At 38.5% G+C, this 23,672-nt stretch overlaps 1 protein-coding gene across 2 annotated transcripts in view; it reads left to right on the top strand.

Moving 5' to 3' along the window:
* Window positions 1–16,173, top strand: part of CDK13 (cyclin dependent kinase 13) — a 76,121-nt gene extending 59,948 nt beyond the window's left edge. For both annotated transcript variants that reach the window (XM_075921730.1, XM_075921731.1), the window contains exons 11-14: window positions 357–488; window positions 5,929–6,134; window positions 9,435–9,980; window positions 11,255–16,173. In XM_075921730.1, coding sequence (XP_075777845.1) covers window positions 357–488; window positions 5,929–6,134; window positions 9,435–9,980; window positions 11,255–12,108 — 1,738 coding nt within the window. In that variant the 3' untranslated portion in view covers window positions 12,109–16,173. The remainder of the gene's footprint in view (window positions 1–356; window positions 489–5,928; window positions 6,135–9,434; window positions 9,981–11,254) is intronic.
* Window positions 16,174–23,672: the final 7,499 nt, after the last annotated feature.

Genomic DNA, 23,672 nt, shown 5'->3' with positions numbered 1-23,672 from the left:
TGTAGAAAACATCTGTAAGACTGCTTAAGCTGCCTTTTCTCCTTCAACAATTTTGGGGGCTTAGGAAAATGTATTATCCTGGTTATATTAGTGGAGCCTACTTGGGTAACTTTAAAGCAATAGAATTATTGTCCAATTAAAAATATAAATCTGTCTGCTAAATTCCAAAGTATATAGTAATATTAGAACCTTGTTAAAAGGAAAACAAATGTATTAATGAAAAATCCCAATTTTAAATAATATAATTAAAATCTAGTAAGCCAAATTAAAGTGTAAGTTTTTTATAACACAAAGAAATGGCATCTGAAATAACACAAACATAACTCTGCCCCCTATTTTTCTCCTCTTCTTACTAGTATTCCACCAGCTGCATTAGATCTGTTTGATTATATGCTTGCTTTGGACCCCAGCAAGCGTTGCACAGCTGAGCAGGCTCTTCAGTGTGAGTTTCTGCGAGATGTGGAACCTTCTAAAATGCCTCCACCAGAGTAAGTTACTTCTGTGATCATGTTAGCTTTTACCTGATACGAAAGTGGGAGTATGTGTTTAATGTTTGGGTAGTGGTGTAAATAAAGATAGTAAAAGCATAACACAAAGGTATTAGATATTAGTAATTGCCCCATTAAAGAAGTCTACACGGGTCGTGGGGGAATAAATCCAATTTTAAGATGTGCATCTCCAGCTGCAAGAATTGCATAGCTGCAGTCTATAAATTTAATTTATGGGGCAGTCCCACTGTGACTTGCCTTACTCCTTGCAACCCTATGGAGTACCAGGGTTTGCTGAACTCAGCAATTGATTTAGCAGGTCCTTACTAGACCTGCTACATCAAACTACTGAAGCTCAATCTCTAGAGCATGGATCTCTATGTAAATATAGACAAGGCCTAAGAGAGCTATCAAGTTGAGTAGCTCCTGTACTGTGAACAAGGGGACTGTACAATAGTTCCATGTTTGGTTGGTTAGGCATTCTGTATATCTTTCCTAGAGTTAGGGTACATCTACACAGCGAGGCTAAAGTCGAATTAAGCAAAACAACTCCAGTTATGTTAATTGTGTAGCTGAAGTTGAAATAGCGCCAAAAGCTGAATTAAGCTGTCTGTACAGCAGGAAGTCAAAGGAAGAGTGTTCTTCTTTCAACTTCCGTTACTCCTTGTAAAAAGAGGAATATCATGAGTCTGAGTAAGAAGTCCTCCAGCTCAATGTTATTTCAAAATAACAGCTTGTAGCGTAGACACACACAGTTATTCCAAAATAACGCTGCTGTGTAGATGTACCTTTAGTGACCTGCCAAATGTACTTAGAAGAATGAATGTCCCTAAATAACAAGGATAAAAACATTTATTCCACTTTTTTTGTTTCGTTTCCTTGGACTCCAGTATCTACACTCATTAGGGGATTGCTGTTTCCTTCTCAATATATGAAGCCCCAATTTGTCTGTGTTAATGGTCTGCTCAAGTTCCAGTTTGTCAAATCTTCAACAATATTGAACAAATCAAATGTGCAGTTCCGAGAAAATTAAAACATAAAATAGTGGTTTTTTTAAAAAAGGAGTGCCTCTTGTAATAAGGTTCAGTTTCCAGGGATGGCTTGGGTTGATTCTCATGTTATTAGTAAAGTTTCATGTTGTAACAGGACTTACTAAATAAAATGGGTAAGCATTACAGGATCAGTGTGCTGAATGTGGTCCAAACATGGTAATTTAGGGGCATGGTACGCTTCAGAATTAAGCTGTTTGGTTTAAAAGTGAACTGCAAGTAGAGATGTTTAATAAACGCATTTTAAGTAAATGTGTAACTGCTGAAAATTTCTGATACTACTGTATCAGAGGCAGGGGGTGGGGAAAGAGAAAGCAGGTAGTTCTGCGGGAGGCCATGGCACAGCCACAATTCCCCACACGCTGCTGCTTCTGATATTGAGGCAGCAGCTTGGGATGGACCTGTGTATAACCATGTATACACTGTATAACAGTTTGCAATAACACATCCCTACCTGCAGGTGCAATTTTAAGGGCGACTGGAACCATTGACATGTTCTTTTATCAAGTGATGATTTGGCAAATGAATGATTTTGGTTTAAAATAAAAATTATTGGTAGTGCTGTCTCAAGGATCCCTAATTGCTGCTGACTGTTGCTATGGATGGAGCTGATCCTATTGTCATTGAAACCTATGGGAGATTTTTTTGTTGTCTTTTCTGGGAGCTGAGTCGGGACTTGTATCACTGATTGGAAATGTGGTTAGCTGCAGCACCAGTGGGCACAGCTGTCTAGCAAGAAGTCAGGTTGTTAACGGGAATAGCTGCCTAAAAGATGGAGGGTTGAGGCACCTGGGAGAAGGAAAAGACATTAAAACATGTCTTGAAATCTAGTCATCTTCAAAATGAGTTGGGTTGTTTCAATGCCTCCCTTCCAATTCTTTTGTTTTTAAAAATCATTATCCTCTGTCTTGTTTTTGTGTATAAAATCCACACCAGCAGGAGAAACTCAGTGATTATACAAAGTGTTGGAAATGCAAAACAAACCTGCTGCACAAATAACAGTGGATAAACATTGATTTTTAAAAGAATGGGATGGTTTTGATTTAAATATGATTTTTATATTTTATATATTTATCTTTTATTTTGAAATACTTTTTAAAAACCCATTTCAAATTCAATTTGAAATTATAAACCCTATACTAAGGACAAAACTTTAAAATGTTCATTAAACTTAATATTCATATTAATATCTATTACAATCATTTAGATGACAATTCAAATTCAGTGTTTGTTGCTGATGTTTAAATACAGTAAAATCACTTCAACTGTTGGGAGTCACTAGATAAGCATCTGGAATCAGAATGTGTTGAAGTGCTACATCAGCTTGTGATGGCAGTAGCCTCTTCTGCAATATTTCTTCAGAGAAATATTGTCTTTATTCAACTCATTCAGTGGAATCACTAATTTATTCAAAGTGAAGATATAAATTGGGAGTAAAACATGGTTTCTTGCTTTTTTTTTTTTCCAAAATCTATAAATTAAAATGCAAGTTGGAGAGGGTGAGATTAGCTAGTTCCATATCATGAAGAGCATGGTGACCAGAAACAAAACAATCAGTTCAGTTCACTTATTACAGATACTTTCATTGTTTAATAAGTTAATTAGTTTTAAAGGCAAATAATGTTTTGATAAACTTAAGTTTCTTATGTATGTATTTCACATATTTAAGGGATTCATTTATTTACTTATCAAATGGAAAATAATTTAAAAATGCTGTTTTGTGCATTTTTTCAAAAATTAAATTTGAATTTCCATCTAGCTTAATTTAAAACAACTCAGAAGTAAAATGTACTCATCTAATAAATAAGACATTTGTCATTCACCATTTTAAAGCACATTCTTAAATGTTACATTTATTCATAATATAAGTACATATGTTTAGCTATAAAATTGCTTGAAGTGAGTGTATAGTCACTGTATATCCTTGTAGGGAGCAAAAAGAAGCAACACGTATTGTGTAAAGGGTGTATTTTGTTTTAAATCCCCATGTTTTTAATATTTCCCAACCACTGAGAATCATTCCTTATGAAAATAACTAAAATGTACAAGTCGAAAACAAGAATGAATCAGTACACCTTGGAAAAATGTTATTTTCCTCTAATCTTTTTCCATTGTGAGAATCTTTGCTGTTACAGCATGTTGAAATTTCAAATGGTCTATTTTGCTTTCCTTTTGAGAATCCAATAGCTTGGGATCTGTGACAGACTCCACTTATCTCTGGCATAGTAGGAAGCTGTTTTTCCTTTCTTGAAAGTGTATCTATTGGAATGAGTAGGAACAGCTGTTTTTTCAAGACTGCAGGGAAGGCTGTGGTAGGAGGACTTCTCACTCACCCAGTTCCCTATACCTGGCATGCCTCTGACCTACTGCAGAGAGAAAGATATTGTGTGTCTTCCTATTCTTTGGTTCCAGGAGGGCCACCTTCTTTTCCTTGCTTAAAACAGGATCCCTTTCCTACTCTGTTTCTGTAGGTGATGGGAAAACACACGGAAAAACTTAGTCATCACTCTTGGTATTTATGAAAGTACCTAATCATTACAATACCCAGGCACTCTTGTCCTGTCAGAAGATGAGAGAGAGAGTGAGTGAGTGACTCTACAGACGAGGGTGGGGAAGATGGGAATCATGGTCAAGTCTCAACAGAGCTCTCCCACCATCTAAGCTCTACTATATACTTTCCATTGCCTTTAAAGATTTAGGGGGTTTCTCCTGTGCATCTCTTCCTGGCCTCCAAATTATAGAGCAGATGTGCTTCATCACTGGTTTGTTCTTTTTGCAGAGGTGGTAGTAAAAGGGAATGTTTCCTGGCTGCCCAGTCTACACAAATATTAAAGGAAGCACTGCAAGTATTGGGCATCTAGTCCTGTTGTGCTTATGTAATCAGCTTTTGCTGCTATCCATACTCCCTTTTTCTTAAAATTAAGAGATTTCAGGAAGGAAAGAGTGGGGTTTGCTCCTAAAAATTAGGCTTTATTGGTTATTTAATTCATTAGAAATAAAAAAGTGGGGTAGGTCATCAAAGTCATTGTAGCCAGAGCATAGATTTAAGAACTCCTTCCTATAATGTTGCAAGTTGAACCTCGGTAATCCAGGACACTCTGGTGCAGCAAAATCCATGGTCCAGAGAGGGCCCTCCCTGCTGGATGGGAGCAGGCACTGGCTGAGAATCTGGTAGATGGTGGGGGCGGGGGTGGGGGCGGGAGCTGATGGTCAAGAGCCTAGCCAGGGTCAGGAGGGGAAGGAGTTGCAAGTGGCTGGGACCCCTGGCCAAGCCAAGAGTGCAGAGGGGCCAGTGACAGGATGGGCCAGGACCTCTGTTGAGGCTGGTGACCAGGAGCAAAGGTTAACATGAGGGTGCCAAACCAGGGAGGTCCAAACTGTACCTTGATAAAAATAAATTGACTTAAGCCATAGTCCCTTGTGTTTGATGGTACATAGATACACAAAATATTTTTTATTTAGCTATCCTGGATGTTAACCAACAGCTGTTCAGCACCCTACCAATGAATAGTTTAATCACTTGATTTACATGTCTGAAGATTTTCTGTTATATAAGAATGTTACAAGCAAGTAGTTAATTTGTTTTTACATTATATTTGTAGCTAAATGTAAGAGATTGAATGATGATGCCATGGCAGATGCTCAATTCTTATGTTTAAAATATCTACTGATGTAACAGAGTGCCATCTAAGGGCTTCCTTCTTTCTTTTAACCCTGCAACATGAAAAATAGCATGTGAAAAAACCCAAGCAGTTCTATTTGTTAAAGCTAGAAAACAAGCTCGTCAAACAGTTGATCTCCAGCTTCACTTGCTTGTGGGGCAGCACTGAAACCAGCTTTGAAACTCATAAGTCATTCTGAAGGGAAATGGAAAAGAACAGTGGTTTACTTAAGATTGTGTGTGCTCCCTTCCTCTTCTGTTATGTGACCTCAATAGATATTTGATAGACAAGCTGGCTTTGCCTCTGATCACAGGGGCCAGGAGGTGTATGTAGCTTTGTCTGAGGATTCCAGCCAGTGTCTGAGGCAGGACCCAAGTGTCTGACCATTGGTTTTCATGTGCTCTGATCCTGTCCTGATAAGCAGTAGAATCTGGCTTGTTCCTAACTTCATTGAATGAACAGCATATCTGAACTATTTATTTTAATGCAAAAGTCCTGGGTTAGTTTAGAGGATTGCAACTTGCTGAGTTATATTAGAGTAACTTTCCTTTCTGTAAAAGGTCAGTTGACACAGTTTCAGTTAAGAAGCCCTTTTGAGATTGATTGTATTACACACTTGTTACAATTATTTATTCACAGAAACCAACCTTTTCTGACTGTTATGTATTGAGCATTAATTTCACATTTTGTACTCAAATAATACTGAATATTTACTATATTTCTTTACAGCCTTCCTTTGTGGCAAGATTGTCATGAACTGTGGAGTAAGAAACGTAGAAGGCAGAAGCAGATGGGTATGACAGATGACACAACAGCAGCTAAAATTCCTAGGAAGGATTTGTCTTTAGGCCTGGATGACAGCAGAACCAACACGCCACAAGGAATGCAGACTTCTTCCAAACTCACTACTCAGGGCAACTCTAGTGTAGCACTTGGTCAGTAAACTTTTTTGTAGTTTTGTCCCATTAAATTGTCTGTTACTTTGCTAAGTATGCATATAGAAATGTAGATGTTAACACTTTCAAAATCCTGAAACCTCTTGGCATTGATAAAGGAAGCAAAAGTGTAAAATTTAAAAATGCATCTTCTTCCTAGTAATCAGGCATTCCCAGTATGACTTGAATAACGAGTTTTCACTTGGTATTTAAATATCTTGCTGATAATTGTTGTTTATTAATTTATTTTTGGTCTATGTTGTCCCCTCAGGGTTTCTTATCACCATGCACATGAGTAGCTGCTCCAACTCTCACTGAAGAACTCTTCATAGTCTGGAGCAGTGCTTTTTTATTTAAAAAAAAAAAAAAAGTGCCCATACTCTAGGGGAAAAGTTATTGAGCTCTGACTGGAGGTGCCAGTACTGTGTACTGGGCAGTACTGTCACAAAAAAAGCACTGGTCTGGAGCAACCTCATTGATCATGACACAAATTGATGGACATGGGTTTCAATTCAGACATCATCTTCACAACAAATAGATTCTTCTCCTGTGTTACATAATCTGCCCAGATCTGCCTTAGCATGTCTCTCTAACTGGTAATGCTGAGCTGAGATACTAGCTAATGAGGGAGCTGCTTGTATTATGACAAGAAAATTAGCGAGCTACCTCAATGTTATTCCAACCATTAAAGCAGAAAACCAAGCTTGGAGTGTCTGCCTTGGTACAAAGAACTGCTTTGAAGACATCAGGAAGAAAATGTCAATTTATAACCATAATCAAATGAGATATCTTCTTATTGAAACAGGTGGTACTTCTTCCCTTACCATAAGCAAAGCATTTTTAAACTTCCATTCTAAAGTATAGATTGTTTGTTTGTAAACTTCTGAAAAAGGAACAGGCTAGAGTTTGACATGGACAGTTTTTCTAACATGGCACATTAGAAAGTGTAGGGTCATTAAAGTGAGAGCTCCTAGAATTAAGTGTGCAAGTGTGTAGTGCCTCCATTTAAATTCTGAATGGACAATAAATCTCAAATCGGGTCTCTCCAACAGTAGGCCACAGGTCCAAATATATGTTGTAGAAATGTAATGATACAGTTCTCCTGCCCAGTATAGTTTATTACCTCTTGCTCCTTGTCATCTCACTTCTCATTGTAATCCATCTGTATGTTTGTCACTTTTGGCAACAGTAGTCTCAAGTCTTGATATGACTTTGAAACTCCATTTATATCCTAAACATTTTATGCTAATCTTCAATATGGGATAATTTATTAGAGCCCCGGTGGTTAAAGTTATGTTGGTTATGCTGTTATAAAAGTTAACCACTTATCTGAGTATTAACTTTATTAATTTTGTATTATGTTTGTAAAGTTAACGAAAGATCTGAAGAATTAATTATTTAGCCCCATGTCATTCTTGGAACAAGTGCAAGTATAGAATATAAAACATTAATCAGGATGGGAAAGCAGGGTTTTAGTGTATGATAGAAAACTGCACATATTTTATATAAAATGGAAAATGTCTATGTTCCAAAACTTAGGAGTGTGTACATGTTGAATGAGCAAATGTAAAATAATTATGTACAATAAGTCATGGGGGGTGCAGACTTTATCCAAATTTAACTAAACTAAATCACTGCACATATGACAATGCACAGAGAATTAATATTTCTTATTTTGGGTAAAACCATTTGTTATGGGTTATTTGCTATTATTTTAGTCCTTATGTGAAGCTCTTGTCATGGCATATGTGCAGGTATCGGTTATGATTTCCACCAAGAATTTGAATTCCACAATGATATGGATGTCTTTAATGTTGACTAATCAACAGTTTGGGGGTGCGAAGAAAGATGCTGCAAGTTTCCTTTCTCTCTATTCAAATTGTCTACTGGAGTTACAATTTTGCATTTTGAAAAATTCTGTTCTTGGTCTTGGACAGACCATTTTCAGATGTCATGTAATTTGCAGCAGGCTTGACATCTGTTATGTGGCTAATTAATACATCAAGAGAATGCAGTGCAAAACATCTGAGAGAGTTCTGTGCATTGCCAAATAAAAAGTTAATTGTTTTTGAAATCCCACTGTCTTCACTACGTTCAGCTGGTAGTGCTCCAGCTTACATCAACAAACAGGCTGATTTTAATTTTGCAACAACTGTTTGCTCACAACTGTGTCCTCTTTAGCAGTGAGTCAAATGCTCTGGGCAAATGTTTTTGTTTTTTAAAATACCAGCTGTCCAGACTTCATTGGCTGTTGCCAGAAATTACATTACATTGGAAGCCTTCTAATTTCACATATGAAAGTTCAATTTTGATATCGGATATTTGATATCAACTTGTTGGAGGCTGTCTATGTAAATAGGAAGATGTGATGCCTTTGTATAATTTTTATATAAAAAAGTTTCTCCGAGATGATATTCCATTGTGGAATTGAAATCTAAATTATTAGTATTTTATGGTATTCCCAATTAGCAACCTTTTTTTTTCTGTCACCAGTCATGCTGCTAGGTTTATGTACTGTCTGTGTTTCATGATGAATCGGTAGGTAAACCATGAATAAGGGATCCTGTTCCATTCCTCCTTTATATTTTTAGGCTGGGTGGACTCTTGGTCTGTTCTGATTGTGCAGCGTTCTTAAATCTCATAAATCAGAAGCTTCACCATAAAGTGCCTTTTAAACCTGGACTACTTTCTCCAGCTCTTAAATGAGCAGAAGACTGAAAACCCATATTTCTCCTCACCTCAAAAATCAACAGAACTATCTTTGATTTTACTTAGCAACTTATCTTTCTCAGTTGTCTTGCACTTGTGCCATTACCTTCAGATGACTTATTAATTTCTCTGTCAGTCTGGTCATTTTAGGAGGTGTCACAGCATGCAAATTAAGCTTCTGGAAGGTCAGGTTCTGACTGGAAATGTGTTTTGCAGATGGTCCCTTTTTAAGCAAAGTGGTGTATTATGTCAGAGATAGATGGTGACTGGAAATCTTACAGCTGTCTAATGCAGGTGGCCTTAAACCTTGGCTTCACTGTATTGTGGAAAATTCAGCTCAAACATGATATTTCTCATCTGTCTTAAAGTGTGTGCATGCCTTTCAAATAATTTTCTCTGTATTGGATCATGCTATTCAATTTCCTACTATTCTTCCAAATGTAATTAATTTGTAAAAGCAGTCCATTTCTGTATTGTCTCAGAAACCTGTGCTCTGCCAAGAATATTAGCCATTGTATATTAAGCTTGATCTGGAGTGTCTACAGTGTGACAGTTCTAAATAATGCTTTTAAAACTCTTTTTTGTCTTTAGTGAAAACAAGCACTGGACAGCAGTTAAACCAGAATGAAGTGGCAATCCTGCTAAATCTTCTTCAGTCTAAAACAAGTGTTAGTATGGCACATTTTGCCGAAGTGTTGAATATTAAGGTAAACCCAGAGACTCATCAGCAACTAGATAAAATAAACATTCCTGCTGGTATTTTGGCAGCAGGTGAAAAACAGCCAGAACAACAGCCGCCTCCACCACCACCAGAACAGGAGCCTTTACAACAGCCAGTAGTCACTCAGCCGGCTGTACCACCTGCTCAGCTGACTCAGCCTAAAATCGAGACTGATGCTGCCCAGGCAGCTGTGCAGAGTGCATTTGCTGTTTTGTTGTCTCAGTTAATAAAGACTCAGCAAACAAAGCAAAAAGATCTTGTGCTAGAGGAGAAGGAGAATGGATCAGGAAATGAAATGTCGTTACAACTCAGGCAGCCTCCAGAGCCCTGCACTCCTGCATCTGAAAACCAGGAGGATGTGGATTCTCCAGCATCTGTTTACCCACATCTGATCAAATCGTTATACTCATGTGCAGGTACTTACAGTTTTGAATATTGATAACTAGGTATCTTGATCACCAGAGAGTTTTATTGGCTTGGAGAGGAATAGCTACCAACGTGCTTTTATACCCTTTGTCTATGCACGGGCAGTCCACACCCAATAGCAAAATACGCAGGGGAGTGATGACTCCAAGGATGTGTGAATTAATTTCATTTTCTTTTGTCACTATCTTGATAAAACTTGAAATTAATTGTGATTGTAGTGCATGTATATAGTTTTCTTTAAGGCTGACAGAGATGCAGTTATAGTGTCCCTTTGTTGTGCATATTATGGTAGCACCTAGATGCCCCGGTCAAAGTTGGGGCCTCATTGGATAGGTGCAGTACAAACAGTAAAAAACAGCAAAAAAGCTCTGCTGAAAGTTTGCTTGTCTAGTAGTACAATACCCGTTTACTTTTCTGATAGAATCTTCATGGGGGTTTCAGTGTAAAGAATAACTGCTTTTAATTGAGGAAAATAGATGGACTCCTTTAGTTAACTGCTGATGATTGATTTACCAGCAGTCTCTTTTAAGTAAACTCCTTTTGTTAAATGAACTACAGCATCAAAATTTGTCCATGCTTGTTTCCTTTAGTTACCTGACCAGTGTGTGCCAATTTTTCAGTTGTGAAATGAGTATGGTCAACTTAAGTGTTTTAATTTAAACAGTGTGAGAGGCACACACATGAAATGTTTAATTAATGGCTTCCTAAGGCATCTCGAAGTTCTAATTTTTTTTGTTAAATATCGTGAGATTAGTACTTCGGCCATATGTCCTCAGTGTATTTTTGTTTTAATTATTACTAAATGTTTCTACTCTGTAGAAGAATATTGTGAAGGAATGTAAAATCTCAGCATTAACATATGGAGCAGCCTTTTTGTCCCTTTCTCAAAACCATTCTTAGTATTGGCTTTGGCCCACCTCTCTAAAAAGTGCACTCTTTCCTCTTCTTCTGGTATAACATCTGTTGCTACCAGATTCCACAAGGGTATTGTGCCATTTTCCTCCTCCTCTGTCTATAAGTTGGATGATCAGGCATGCTTGCCAGAGGATCCTGGAACTCTCGGTTGTGACACAGGGCAATGTCTTTGCTTCTCTAAAATGCCGTTTCTTAGTTACTCTTAAACTTCATGGATTAAACTTTATTTTTTTGTGAAGAAATGTAGTAGCAAAACTTTGATAATCTTGCTATGTATTTCTGCAGTTGTTGTAATGGTCTAAAGTTATTTCAGATTTTATTCTAATGCTTTTGTTTTTAAAACATTTAGGTCAAGATGATTTGGTTAGACAGCCTGATAGGAGGGTTCTAAATCTAACACCAGAACAAGAACGCCCTCGCATCTTGCCCCCAGATCAGCGTCCTCCAGAGCCACCAGAACCACCACCTCTCACCGAAGAAGATGACGAGGACCTAGATTATCGGACAGAAAACCAGCATTTGCCTATTTCTAGCTCTTCAGCAATGGATCCTCATGCTGGGGTGAAAGCTGCTCTTCTACAACTGCTTGCTCAGCATCAGGTTCAGACAACTGAAGAACCAGTAGCAACTAATGTGGATTATCAGGCAAGAGACTCCTATGTAACTGATTTCAAGGATAATTTTGGATCTTCCTTCTCTTCTGCCCATTATGGTGGTAGTGATGGAATAGGAAGTGGATCATCTGGGGCACTGGAAAGGAGAAGCTTCATTGGAAACTCAGATATTCAGTCTTTGGATAACTACAGTACTGCTTCATCTCACTCTGGTGGTGCACCTCCACCCTCTGCCTTTTCAGAGCCATTTTCCAGCTCAGTAACTGGTTATGGAGACATTTACCTCAACACTGGTCCCATGCTATTTAGTGGCGATAAGGACCATAGATTTGAATATAGCCATGGCCCTATTGCAGTTCTGGGAAACAGTGGTGACACATCCACAGGGTCAGAAAGTACTCATTCTTTGTCCACAAAGATGCACAGCTATAGTTATGGAAGTAATTTACAAGAAAACCCTGGTGGTATTAGCCACATACATGGACAAACTTGGACTTCTCCAGCCCAAGGACCTGGATATTCCCAAGGATATAGGGGACACATTAGCACATCAACAGTCAGAGGGCGAGGCAGAGGATTACCGTACTGAGTATCTGTTTTTCCTCAGGCACATCATTTTTATCTGGAAAGACTTTTTCTAGCTGCAGTTTAAAGCAGCAATTCAACAGACTTGAATAATGTTAATTCAACAGCTTTATTTTTATGTGGAAAAGGGTCTTGCAAACAGTAGGAAAATTTAAACTGCTTAAAACTCATGCTGTCTCGAAACTAGATTAATTGATTGTACATGTTCACAAATTCTAGTTCTGAATTTTATTTTGTATTTTGGCAGTTTTAAGTGGATGCTAAATTTAGGGACATCAGCTTTTTATGGCACTCTTTCAGATCTTCTGAACTATGCACACTTGTGCTTTTTTTGTAAGTTTGGACCAACTTTTATGTAAAAAATTTTACAACAATCAAAGCAGGGCACTGATTTATTTGGTATTTTTCTTTTTACAAAACTACCTTTAGTCAAAGGTCACTGTCAGTCTTTGCACTGCTTTCAGTGTTATTGTGGAAGGTGTACTTTGTGCTCATTTCAGATAATAAAACACAACCTTTCTCTTGATGCAACAATTTTATAAATATTTGGTCAATGTTATTTTTTTCTTTAAAAAATGGTGTAGTAAAATGTCCACCCCTCAATATGTTTGTATAAAAACTGTTTTACTTGAATGGTAAGTGCCTTAACATGTAAGTTTAAGGTCTGCAAAAATTCTCTACGTTTTTCTGATAAATTCCCTTTCTTTAACGTTATTTTGTAGATTGATTCAAAGATTAATTCTTAAATATAGACACACTACATTACAAGACAGGTAATTATAGGCAACTTGGATAAAGTGCATTTTAAAATGGCATATTTGCCAGCTAAGCCAGTTTAGTAGATGTACCTAGTTTTCTCACTGAAGAAATGATCTTTTCCCAAACCAAATTTACTGAAAACGTAGTTGTGAAGACATTAAAGAAAATAAGGATTCCGTCAACTTCCTCTAAAAGCAGTATTGACTTCTGCAGTCCCTCTGCCAAATACGGTCTACTCTATACTGAGCTATTGGATGGTACCATAGATGTCAAAGAAGAAAATGAGAGAAATCCTATTCTTCAGTGTCATTGATAATAGTTAATGCATTTTGTGTGGAAAGCTGACACTTTACCACATCTAAAGCGTTATGGAAAGCTACCCATATTAAAGACAAGTATTTAATGCAACATAGAAATATTAGCAGGTCAAATCTTCTAGAAACTTGGATTGTGCCAGTTAATCTGTTCTGTATTCATCTATTCCATTGATCATTGTAATACTTTATTTGAATCTGTCTTTAAATAGAAAAAAAATATTATAGTTAAAATTGCTACCAGAAGCCACCACTCCAATTTTATATTAGTTACACTTTCCAGCATGTTTTCCTGAAAACAGCAGCCCCTCTCTCCTGCAGAGAGGGGATAAGGCTATATTTTCCATGTACTGAAAAGAATGTTTAATTGCCCATATTGGAAACAATTTTCCAACTGATTATCCAGTTGATAAATTGGTACATTATGTAAGTAAGTGTTTAATTACTTTTAAAAAGGTAAAATTTCCACATAAATTATTACCAGTTTAGTCGTGTTAGTGACTTCTTGGATTTTCAGATTAGAAGCTAAAAGTTATCTATTTCATTGAAAATGCTGGTTCTAATTTCTGACTATTTAGCTACATTTTAATGTTTTTCACACCCTATGCAGCAGTAACTAGTCAGTGTTCCAGTATCTGCAGTTGAATCATGGTGAGTCTCATTGCTTCAGGCTTCCCTATAAATCTCAAGTTATCCAAGTTCTCATCAGCTGCATTAAAGAATCCTGCTGTCTGAAAATAAAAGCAGCTAAGTTGGAAACAAATATTTGTGATCTGAATAGCCTGTGTTTAAATGAAATTAAACACTTTATATAAAATGACACTGTGTTGGAATAATTTTTCATAAGTTACACACATCTTAATATATTTTTGCAGGCGAGAATTAAAACAAGCAGAATAGTTTTGACTGGACACTTCAACTATAGCATCTTACCATTTCTATAAATGTATGCTCAGATAAAAAGCAAGGGTCAAAAAATAAAATCTAGCAGAATCTAGGTGTTAAGCTGGCAAAAGATTTTCCATATACAACCTTTGTGGCAAGAAATGCGTGGTTAACTATTAATGTATTGCACTTCAAAAAAAATACAGCCTTGTAAGACTTCACTAAGCAGGTAAGTCCAAATGAAAAGTAGATGATAAAGAACAAATCAGGAATAAGTAATTTTGACTTTCAACAATAAATGTAAGGAAGCAATCAAACCTTTTACATCTTTGCATAGAGATAAACTTTCAAACTAGATAACACACATTTCACCCAAGTTTCTGTAAAAAGCCAGTCTCTCTTGTATGCATCAATAGTGATAAAGCAGTTGGATTTATGAACTGAAATACTGAGACACAATGTTCCCTGTAGTTAGAAATGTTTGTATGTTAATGTATTGGTTGATATTAAAACATCTGAATCATTTTAGACATAAGATATTCAACAGACTAGATTAATCAGTTACTCTGAAGGAAGAATAAATGAGCAATTAGAATAAAAAGCTGATTTCCAAATGGATTGGCAACAGATGCATTCATATTTAATAAGTCTGTTCACATGCCATTACTGGCATATATATTACACAGTGATTTTAACTTTAGTTTGAGCAATACTGGCCTAGAATTTGAAAACTATCGGTCCACACTATTTAAGTAAGTCAGTCAGTCAAGCTGAGTTACTTAGCCACAATAATCTTGCCTCTTAAAATCTATGCATGAGAGATCTTCCCTTTTCCAGCCCACGTATGGCATTTTGCTACCATGAAATGTCAAACACACTGCAAGGAGCCAAACAATAATTCTGGGATATGAGCCCTAGGCTGCTTTTGTATGCTACTCCTAAAATGTATCCAGAGGCTATGCTAGCCCCCAGATGGGATAGAATATAGGCAGTAAAAAAAATGGCTTATTTTTCCCCCTTTCTCCATGAGATTATTTCTGCTACAGTACTACTTAGAGGTACTGCAGAGAATTGGACTAACATCAAAAAGTGTTTCTATTTTAATCCAGGACCTATCACAGATGAACGAGTTTAATTGTGATGTAAGTGGTCTTAAACGTTACTCAGAATAAAATAATCAAAAACACATTGTACTAGTAAGACATGGCTTAAGTTTACAATAATAGGGTATTATATAGCTTCAACCAAACAAAAAAGGAGAGAATAATTAAAAACAAATTAATAAAAGATAAAGCAATCCTCAGAACAGCCCCTCTAAAGTAATTGATTTGTATGTAAAGATCACAATGTAATTTCTGAAAAAAACTACTTATAGATGCATATTTATTTTCATATCTATTCTATGCACATGTAATTACTATTACCTTTCATCACCCTCAGTCTCAGATGCTTAATACAGAACAGAGCAGGAAGGAATTTTAATGTAGACTATGCTTTGTTTGCTCTATTATCTTTGTATTGGGAGTTAGTGCCAGTTTAAAGAAAGTTATTAAAACCCCATCATTTGCTGAGATTTTATAAATAAGCAGTAAAACTAATTTTTAAACTATCATAGATAACTTTCATACAGTTATTATTTAGGTTAAAAGTCCACTGGGTCCCCAAATTACAGGATCAGGATTTACAATAGAGGGAATAAGCTTCAGCCAAACTTTAATTTTTAGTTTAGGGTTGAAGAGGAAAATAAACCTGGTCCAAAGGCTGAAAAGTCTTATAACTGAATTAGAGATGGAAAAACCTTGGTTAATGCTGCTTCAAACAGTTTTGTGTTCTCTGCAGTCATTAAGTATATGCCATTAAATAAAAAAAGACAAGAAAACTGATTGAGCTAAACTGGGTTTTACATTTAAAAATTAAGTGCATATAGCTGAACTTCACCTTGTTCAGCAAAAATTAGTTTGAATTTAAGAATTTATCATAGGAACTATTTTAGGGCAACAAAATTGAAAATACTGAAACTGTTACTTCAGCTTACTTACTGTTATTTCTTTAAGCCATTTGTATCTAAGATGTATTGAGTAGCCTGAAAATAAAATACCATGAGAACGTCAGCCTTCTTATCCTTATTTTCCCTCCTTGGCTCTCAAATGGCCCAACACAACTATTTAGCTTTAATTTTGATGGAGTAGGTTGATTCGTCATTCATTTTGAAAGCCAACACTTTTTATGTAATATTCAGTATATTAAAATCCGTAAGCTGACATGTGCTTACCTGTTGGAGTCTTTGCTTTTCAAGGTCTGTCACCACTTCATAATTAGTGATAATGGGAATGGAATATTAGTACTGCAGTGCTGATATCACTAACACATAGTTCACAGGATTCAAAGCCAGGTGAACTGTCAACTGTCAGAATAGAGAACCTAATTTATTTTTCAACTTATTTTACATAATGAAACTGAATACTAATCAGGAGGTAGTGGGGTTTGGTTAGAAAAAAGGGAATTCCTTAGTTGGAGTTAGCTGGCCACAAGAGAAAACTGCAGGTTTGGGTTTTTTTAAATGCCAGAAGGGTTGGAATCTATTGTACAGATTGGATCTCTCTGAGCCAGCACCCTCAGAACCTGAGCAGTCCCAAACAAGGCAGTTTGTTGGACCGGCTAGATCAGGCCTTGGGCTCTCCTGGCATGGCCTTGCTCCTGTACAGGCTATCATCCCTACTCCAGCTGCAGCAGGGCTTCCTGTCCCCTGGCTGCTAGCCCTGCAAGCTGCCAGCTGCTGTTAACCTTAGTGACTGGGGCTATTTGGTCTGGAAACAGGCAGATCTTGGATGTTACCAGACCAGAGAGGTTTGGCATGTAGATCAAAGGATAAATTATTTTACACTTCAAAGCAGGAAGGTGGGAGAGGAGTAGATCTGTTCAGGGATTTAGATGACTGTTGCTCCCCTGGGTTGGCTGGGGTAGAGAACAGGCACCTGTGTGATGGGATTCCCCTATCTGAGTCCCTCCTTGCCCTGCCAGCCCCTCCTCCTCATTCTCTGCCCCTGAACACTGCCAGCTCCCAGCCTGGGCAATGCTGGGCAAGTTTTCTAGTGCAAATATAAAACTTTAATAGTTGTATTTTTGTTGTAGTTAGAATAATACACTTTCTGATTCGCAATGGGTCCTCTTACGCTGAAGCCCTAAGCTATGTCAAGTTTGTCTTTAATGCAGCCCTGCTTTCTGCATTTGCAATGGAGCCTTTTTCAAAGCATACTGCTTCATAGCCATGGAAGCACAGCCAGATTTTGATTAATCTCTGGAGCAAAGCCAGCAAAACCACAGTAAGGAGACTAAAATGACCAAACATACCAACAAATAGTGAAGAAGCTGGCGGCATTGCAAATATGAGAACGCGTACAGGGAGTGGCTCGAACAGCTCAAAAGTTGATACAGGAAAACCAGGGATCAGAACTGCAGTGCTGGCAACTGTTTTATGAGACGTTCGACCAGGTGCTGAGCACTATGCGGAGAGGCCAGCAAAAAGACCCATTTCAGCAACAGAATCAATGGGAAGTTCTGCCTGCAGGAGCAGTAGCTGCACGGCCTAGGGCTATACTGGGAGGATCAGTTCAATGCCTCCTGTCCAAGGAACAGTCTGCCTCAAGCCGGCAGCAGACATAGCTCTGTAGCTCTGGGTGGCTTCTGAAGTTTGACTCCATTTAAAATAACACTGGGATGAACTTCCATTCTATGCACCAACACAAGTAGTAAGAAGTCCTGGATGGCAGCATCTATCCACTAACCAAACAGAAGATTGTATCCCATTGGCATGGTTCCCACCCTCCACTCATGTGGAGTTCCAAATGGCAACTGGAAAATACAAACAGCAAAAAAAGCCTTGAAAGTGAAAAGGGGCAGGTTTTTGCTAAGCTGCTCCTGCTTTTTAAAAATACTAACCTTCCCTTGCTATCCTTGTAAATACACCACTCTGAACCCACTTAGCAGTGTAATGAGCCACTTAGGAACTGAATGGTCTGTGGGGGAAATAGGTTCCATCACAAATCTAGTCCGTGTCAAGTACAGGTAATCCTGACAGTCTATAGGTGACACCGTAATTTGCAGAAATACTGGGATTTGCAAATGTGTCCAGAAATGTGCAGGGGTGGAATGGCAGTGGAACCTAACACATTATGCTGTTGATTCATTGATGAAATCTGACCCAAATGCTGATAGATACAAATTCCTACTGCAGCATGAACTTCAGATAAGTAGTTACATTTTAGAAAGCTGTAGGTGGCCGGGGCCCTCCAGTTGTGCTGTTCAGATGACAGAAGTGTTAGTGACTGAAGAAGTGGGTTATGCTCAAGAAAGCTCATGATACCATCTACAAGGTTTGTTAGTCTCTAAGGGTACATCTAGACTACATGCCTCTGTCGCCAGAGGCATGTAGATTAGGCTACCAGACATAGTAAAATGAAGCGGCGATTTAAATAATTGCCGCTTCATTTAAATTTACATGGCTGCCGCGCTGAGCCGACAAACAGCTGATCAGCTGTTTGTCGGCTCAGCGTGATAGTCTGGATGCGCGGGTGTCGACATCAAAGGTATTTGTCGACCACCCAGGTAAACCTCATCCCAGGAGGCATACCTGGGTGGTCGACAAATACCTTTGATGTCGACACCCGCGCGTCCAGACTATCACACTGAGCCGACAAACAGCTGATCAGCTGTTTGTCGGCTCAGCGGGGCAGCTGTGTAAATTTAAATGAAACAGCGATTATTTAAATCTGGTAGCCTAATCTACATGCCTCTGGTGACAAAGGCATGTAGTCTAGACGTACCCTAAGATGCTACTAGTCTATTTGTTGTTTTTTAAGGTTTTTTTTAACATACTTGAAAACACTGACTGCATACACTACAGTTTCCCACCAGCAGCTTGAACTAATCTCCTTTTGCCTGGTGGGGATCGTAATAAGTGTTATGTCCTCCAAATGTGGAAAGCCTGGAATGACTGGAAAAACCTTTGTAACATGGTCACAGACTGCCTGCCTCCTGCTCCATCACAAGTAGCTCTGCAATTTTTTATAAATTTCAAAACTGGTTGTTTTCTAACTTACCATTGATTCTGCACCTGTTGCTGTAATTAGCCCAGCTTTGTCCATGAACTGATATGGGCTGAAGCATTCCTCTTGCAATATACTGAGGTTCACTTTGGAAAAGTAACATTTGATGGCCTTGACGTTCCACAAGGATTTTTCTCCATGCTTCTGCACAGGGCTATTTGAGTCGTCAACCCTCTGTGTCTGATCCTGTGCCAGGCCCCTCAACCTTTAGTGTCTGCTGTAACTTCACAGCTTACCCATGATGCAGTCCAAGCCTGGCCCAAGGTAGTATACTTTTCCAAAAGGAAGTGTTTCCACAATGAACGTACAGTTGAGGTCCTGGCCAGGTAAGCAAGTACCAAAGACTGAGGGCCATAGGGCTAGAGGAAAGGCTGAGGCTGGCTATGGGGCTTGAGGACAGGCATTTGCTTTGTGTTCCTGGAACTGGTGTGGCAGAACTGTTTGAGCAGCTAATTTCAATAATGTCTGCAAGAATACTGGCTCTCACTATATTAGTTTTTGTCCTCTGTAAGGTTCTGTTACAGCTTTGTTGGGAATGATAGCTAGCCTGCCTAACAATTAGGGAACATCATGTTTTTCTAAGACATGTTTAGAAATAAAATCTTTTTAGGTGGCATAAAAAGCTATCAGTGTGTGATGTGATATACAACATACATGTAAAAGGATAAAGGTAACTGGATGATCAGGGATAGAAATGTAGCCATGTTAGTCTGGGGTAGCTGAAGCAAAATGCAGGACAATGTAGCACTTTAAAGACTAACAAGATGGTTTATTAGATGATGAGCTTTCGTGGGCCAGACTCACTTCCTCAGATCAAATAGTGGAAGAAAATAGTCACAACCATATATGCCAAAGGATACAATTAAAAAAAATGAACACACATGAAAAGGACAAATCACATTTCAGAACAGAAGGGGGATGCGGGGGGGGGGGGGGGGGGGAGAAGGAAGGAAGGTAAGTGTCTGTGAATTGATGATATTAGAGGTGGGGAGAGTGGGATGTTTGTGAGTTAATGGTATTAGAGGTGATAATTGGGGAAGCTATCTTGGTAATGGGTAAGATAGATGATCAGGGACATCTAGGTAAGCAAATGCTATTGCTCTGTACAGAAGGTAGAATGCAGAAGTTGCAGAATGATGCACTGAAATGCTTTGTTCTCATTCAAAACACTGTAAAGTAGTTCCAAATGCATGAAAGGTATGTCAACTTATTCTTCAACCACATCACTTTTCTTGCATGGTGTTTTTCTTTCAGAATCACAAGATTGTTGCAAATATCTTAGCTATTGGCTGGAGAGGCATCAACCAAATCAGGGGAGACTATTTTCCTCAAGTGACCCTGATCACCACTTAGCAGAATGCCTCACAATCGTGTCTAGTCTTCCTCAAAATACTTTAGAGAAAGAGAGGGGGGGGAAAGTGCTGCTCCATTTTACAGCTTCAGAAAGGAGGTGCAGGGAGATGATGTACCTCTGGCAAATGCAGTCTGCACAGAGAACCAGGTTCAATTAAAGTCAGGGACTAGCACCCAAAGTAAGAATACTTCAGTGGTTACTTGTCCGGTTGTGAGACTCAGTGCAGGGATGAGAACTCGTGTATGTTTCTTTTATTTCTTCTGAGGCATCTATTGGGCACTGATTAATTTGTTCCTAATTTTTAACAGCTGAGGCAAAACTGGAGTCTCTTTTTCTGGGGATTTCCTTTTCTTAATGGTTCTAAAAAGGCTGGTTCTTTTTAGAATTTCTTCTAAGCCAACAGCCTTAACATATTGGGTGGTAATACTTTTGTGCCGAAATTATGTTGTAAAGGGACTCGCCCAAAATGACAGAATAAGTCAATGTTGTTAGACTCTTTTTTTATACTTTGATCTTATTGTTCCTTTTGAAGGATTGGGCATTCAACAATTTCTATTCCTCATGCCAGATGTACATGAAGGCATTTTTCATGCAGAAGAAAAGATGATCTGGTGATTAGGACATTAGCCTGGGATTTGGGAGATCTTCATTCAATTGAATGCTCTGTTACAGACACTGTGACCTTGGGTAATGCAGTTTTGGGTAAGTCACTTAGGTCTAAATCCTTTTGAGGATTTGGCCTCTCAGGGCCTCAGTTCCCCACCCGTAAAATTGAGATAATACTCTATTTAACAGGAGTATTGAGAGAATAGATACATTAAAAGACTGTGGGGTACTCACGATACTACGGTAATAGGGACACACGAGTACCTAGGCTATATAGATACTTCAGTTCCTGTCTTGGGACTGTTCCAGTGATTGGACCTTCTTAGGCATTTTTCTTCACTTTGATTTCTCCCCCAGTTGGATTCACTGTATAATCCTCTGATCATGAAGAAACCACCAGAAAGGAATTGTCCAACCCTATGAGCTAATCTACTCAAACTACAATTTATGGTTAATCTGTTACAGCTTTTCCGTCAAGCCCAAAGCAGATGCAACAGGCCTAGGATTCTGCATACCAATGATAAAACAATCTAAGGTTTGAAATATTTAATAACATTTTTTCCATAGTTGAAAAAAGGCACCACCGTTATGGAAGACAAATCTTAAGCGGGATCTGATTCCAGCCTCACAAAAGCAATTGCCAAAATGAACAAACAAGAATTCTGTCAGGAAATTCATGTTACACATTGCAGTGAAGTGGACACTGATTCTGATTGGGTTTCATACCTAAAATCAAGCTCTTGATACATTACTATTGCAACATGATACGCAGCATGAGCAATCCCGCTAATTACAAATTAAATTAATCACAAATGAGTCCATTAACTTAATTGTTGAACAAAGACCCCACTGGTATGGGAAACTGCTGCTTTTTATTACTTATTTTTATTACAGTAAATAAGTTTAAAGTCTGTCTTAGCTCCCACAAAAAAACAAAACAAACTAAATGAACAGAAAAATCTCTCTTGTAAAGTGAGCATTAATTCTTTCAATGAAAGAGGTCTTAATAGTTCACCCTTCTTTCCAGTAAATAGCTTAATGAAAACAAAATCCAATTCTCCTGCTCCCCACAAATCCAAACCTGGCTTAAATATTTCTTACCTAAATTTAAAATATCTACATTAACATGTGTATTAAATAACTGCACTATGCATACCATAGGGACAGCTTCTGGGGCTTCTGTCCCATGAGAATGTGTGGGTTCTTTGCTCAGAGCACTGTGCCTTTGGACTCAGAGCACAACTTACCAATTTGCGACTAGCATTGTTGCTACACCATCACTCATTCAGCAGGGAGGCAACTGGGTCAAACCTGAGCAGTACTAGAACCCAGTGCACCAGATGGCGATGCCCAGAGTGAGGAACCAAGCCCAGGAAGTTGCATGGCATTCGGGTCATAGTAGCTGCTGCTGGGAGGCGACTGTAGAGTGGGGTGTACAACAGCATAGTCTAGAAGTCAGATTCACACTTAAGTGTATTTCCTCCATCTGGCCACTTAATTCTTTTATAAAGCCTGTAGTCAGTGTGAGCAAACTTCCCCTCTATCTAGGCCACAAGTAAGTGAAGGATTTACAAGTTTATTAAGACTGGCAAGCTCACTGTGGGAGAAAACATGTCTCTGACACTTGGTTAATGGTAAGCAAACAATAACCAGGAGAATTCTTCTATTTTCCCAAAAAGTGCATTCCCAAAACTAAAAAATGCAAAAATGAAGCTAAATGTACAGAAATCTATTATACATGTAGTACATTATTGGTCCATATGAAAGGGTTCTGCATTTTTTTAAAGTGTGCTTTCAGGTTATACTGTAGCAGCAAGGGTAAGAATGGTACTTGACACTCATTTTTATCTTGTCAGATCCCTTTTATAGTTGTGGATTCCATCTTCCTGCTCTGAGATGTTCAAGCATACACGATGCTGGCACTATCAGAGCCATCGTTGATCAACGCAGGATCCTGGTGTACCATGCCATAGGAAGATAGGCAAGTAGCAAGGACTCTTGTACTTAAATGATAATTTGTAATAGAAAATGGAATGCCTTTTGATAACATGAAAACAAACTTTGCAAACCATATTTCTTTGCATCAAAACTCATCCTTTGTCCAACCTGCATTATAAGATAAAAAGGTGGAAGTTTGCTTCCATTCAGTTAGCTGATTTCATAAAATGTAAATAGGAGTCTACAAAGGCTGTTCAAGAGAGGGTGTATGAGAGAAACCATCCTAATCTTTTGCTCCAAAAGAGACAATGAAATGAAAGCTGTACTTCTAGACCAGGGGTGGGCAATTTTTTGCCGGGGGCCACTTCAGAAATGTTTGAAGTGGTCCTGGGCTGCACCGGAAGGGGCGGGGCCAGGATACTTCCCTGTTTCTCCATCCACAGACCATGATTGATCTGTGGGGTGGGGGAAACCCTTTGCCCTCCCTTCCCACTAGGCACCCACTGTGCCCTGCTGCGTGCTCCTCGTAGGGCAAGGGTAGGGCAGGAGGAGGCTACGTGTGCTCCCCCTGCCTCCAGGCCAATAAGGCCTTGGGGGAACACTCAAA

The sequence above is a fragment of the Pelodiscus sinensis genome, chromosome 2, assembly GCF_049634645.1.
Source record: "Pelodiscus sinensis isolate JC-2024 chromosome 2, ASM4963464v1, whole genome shotgun sequence".
Lineage (NCBI taxonomy): Eukaryota > Metazoa > Chordata > Testudines > Trionychidae > Pelodiscus > Pelodiscus sinensis.
This window is presented reverse-complemented; position numbering and strand designations above follow the sequence as displayed.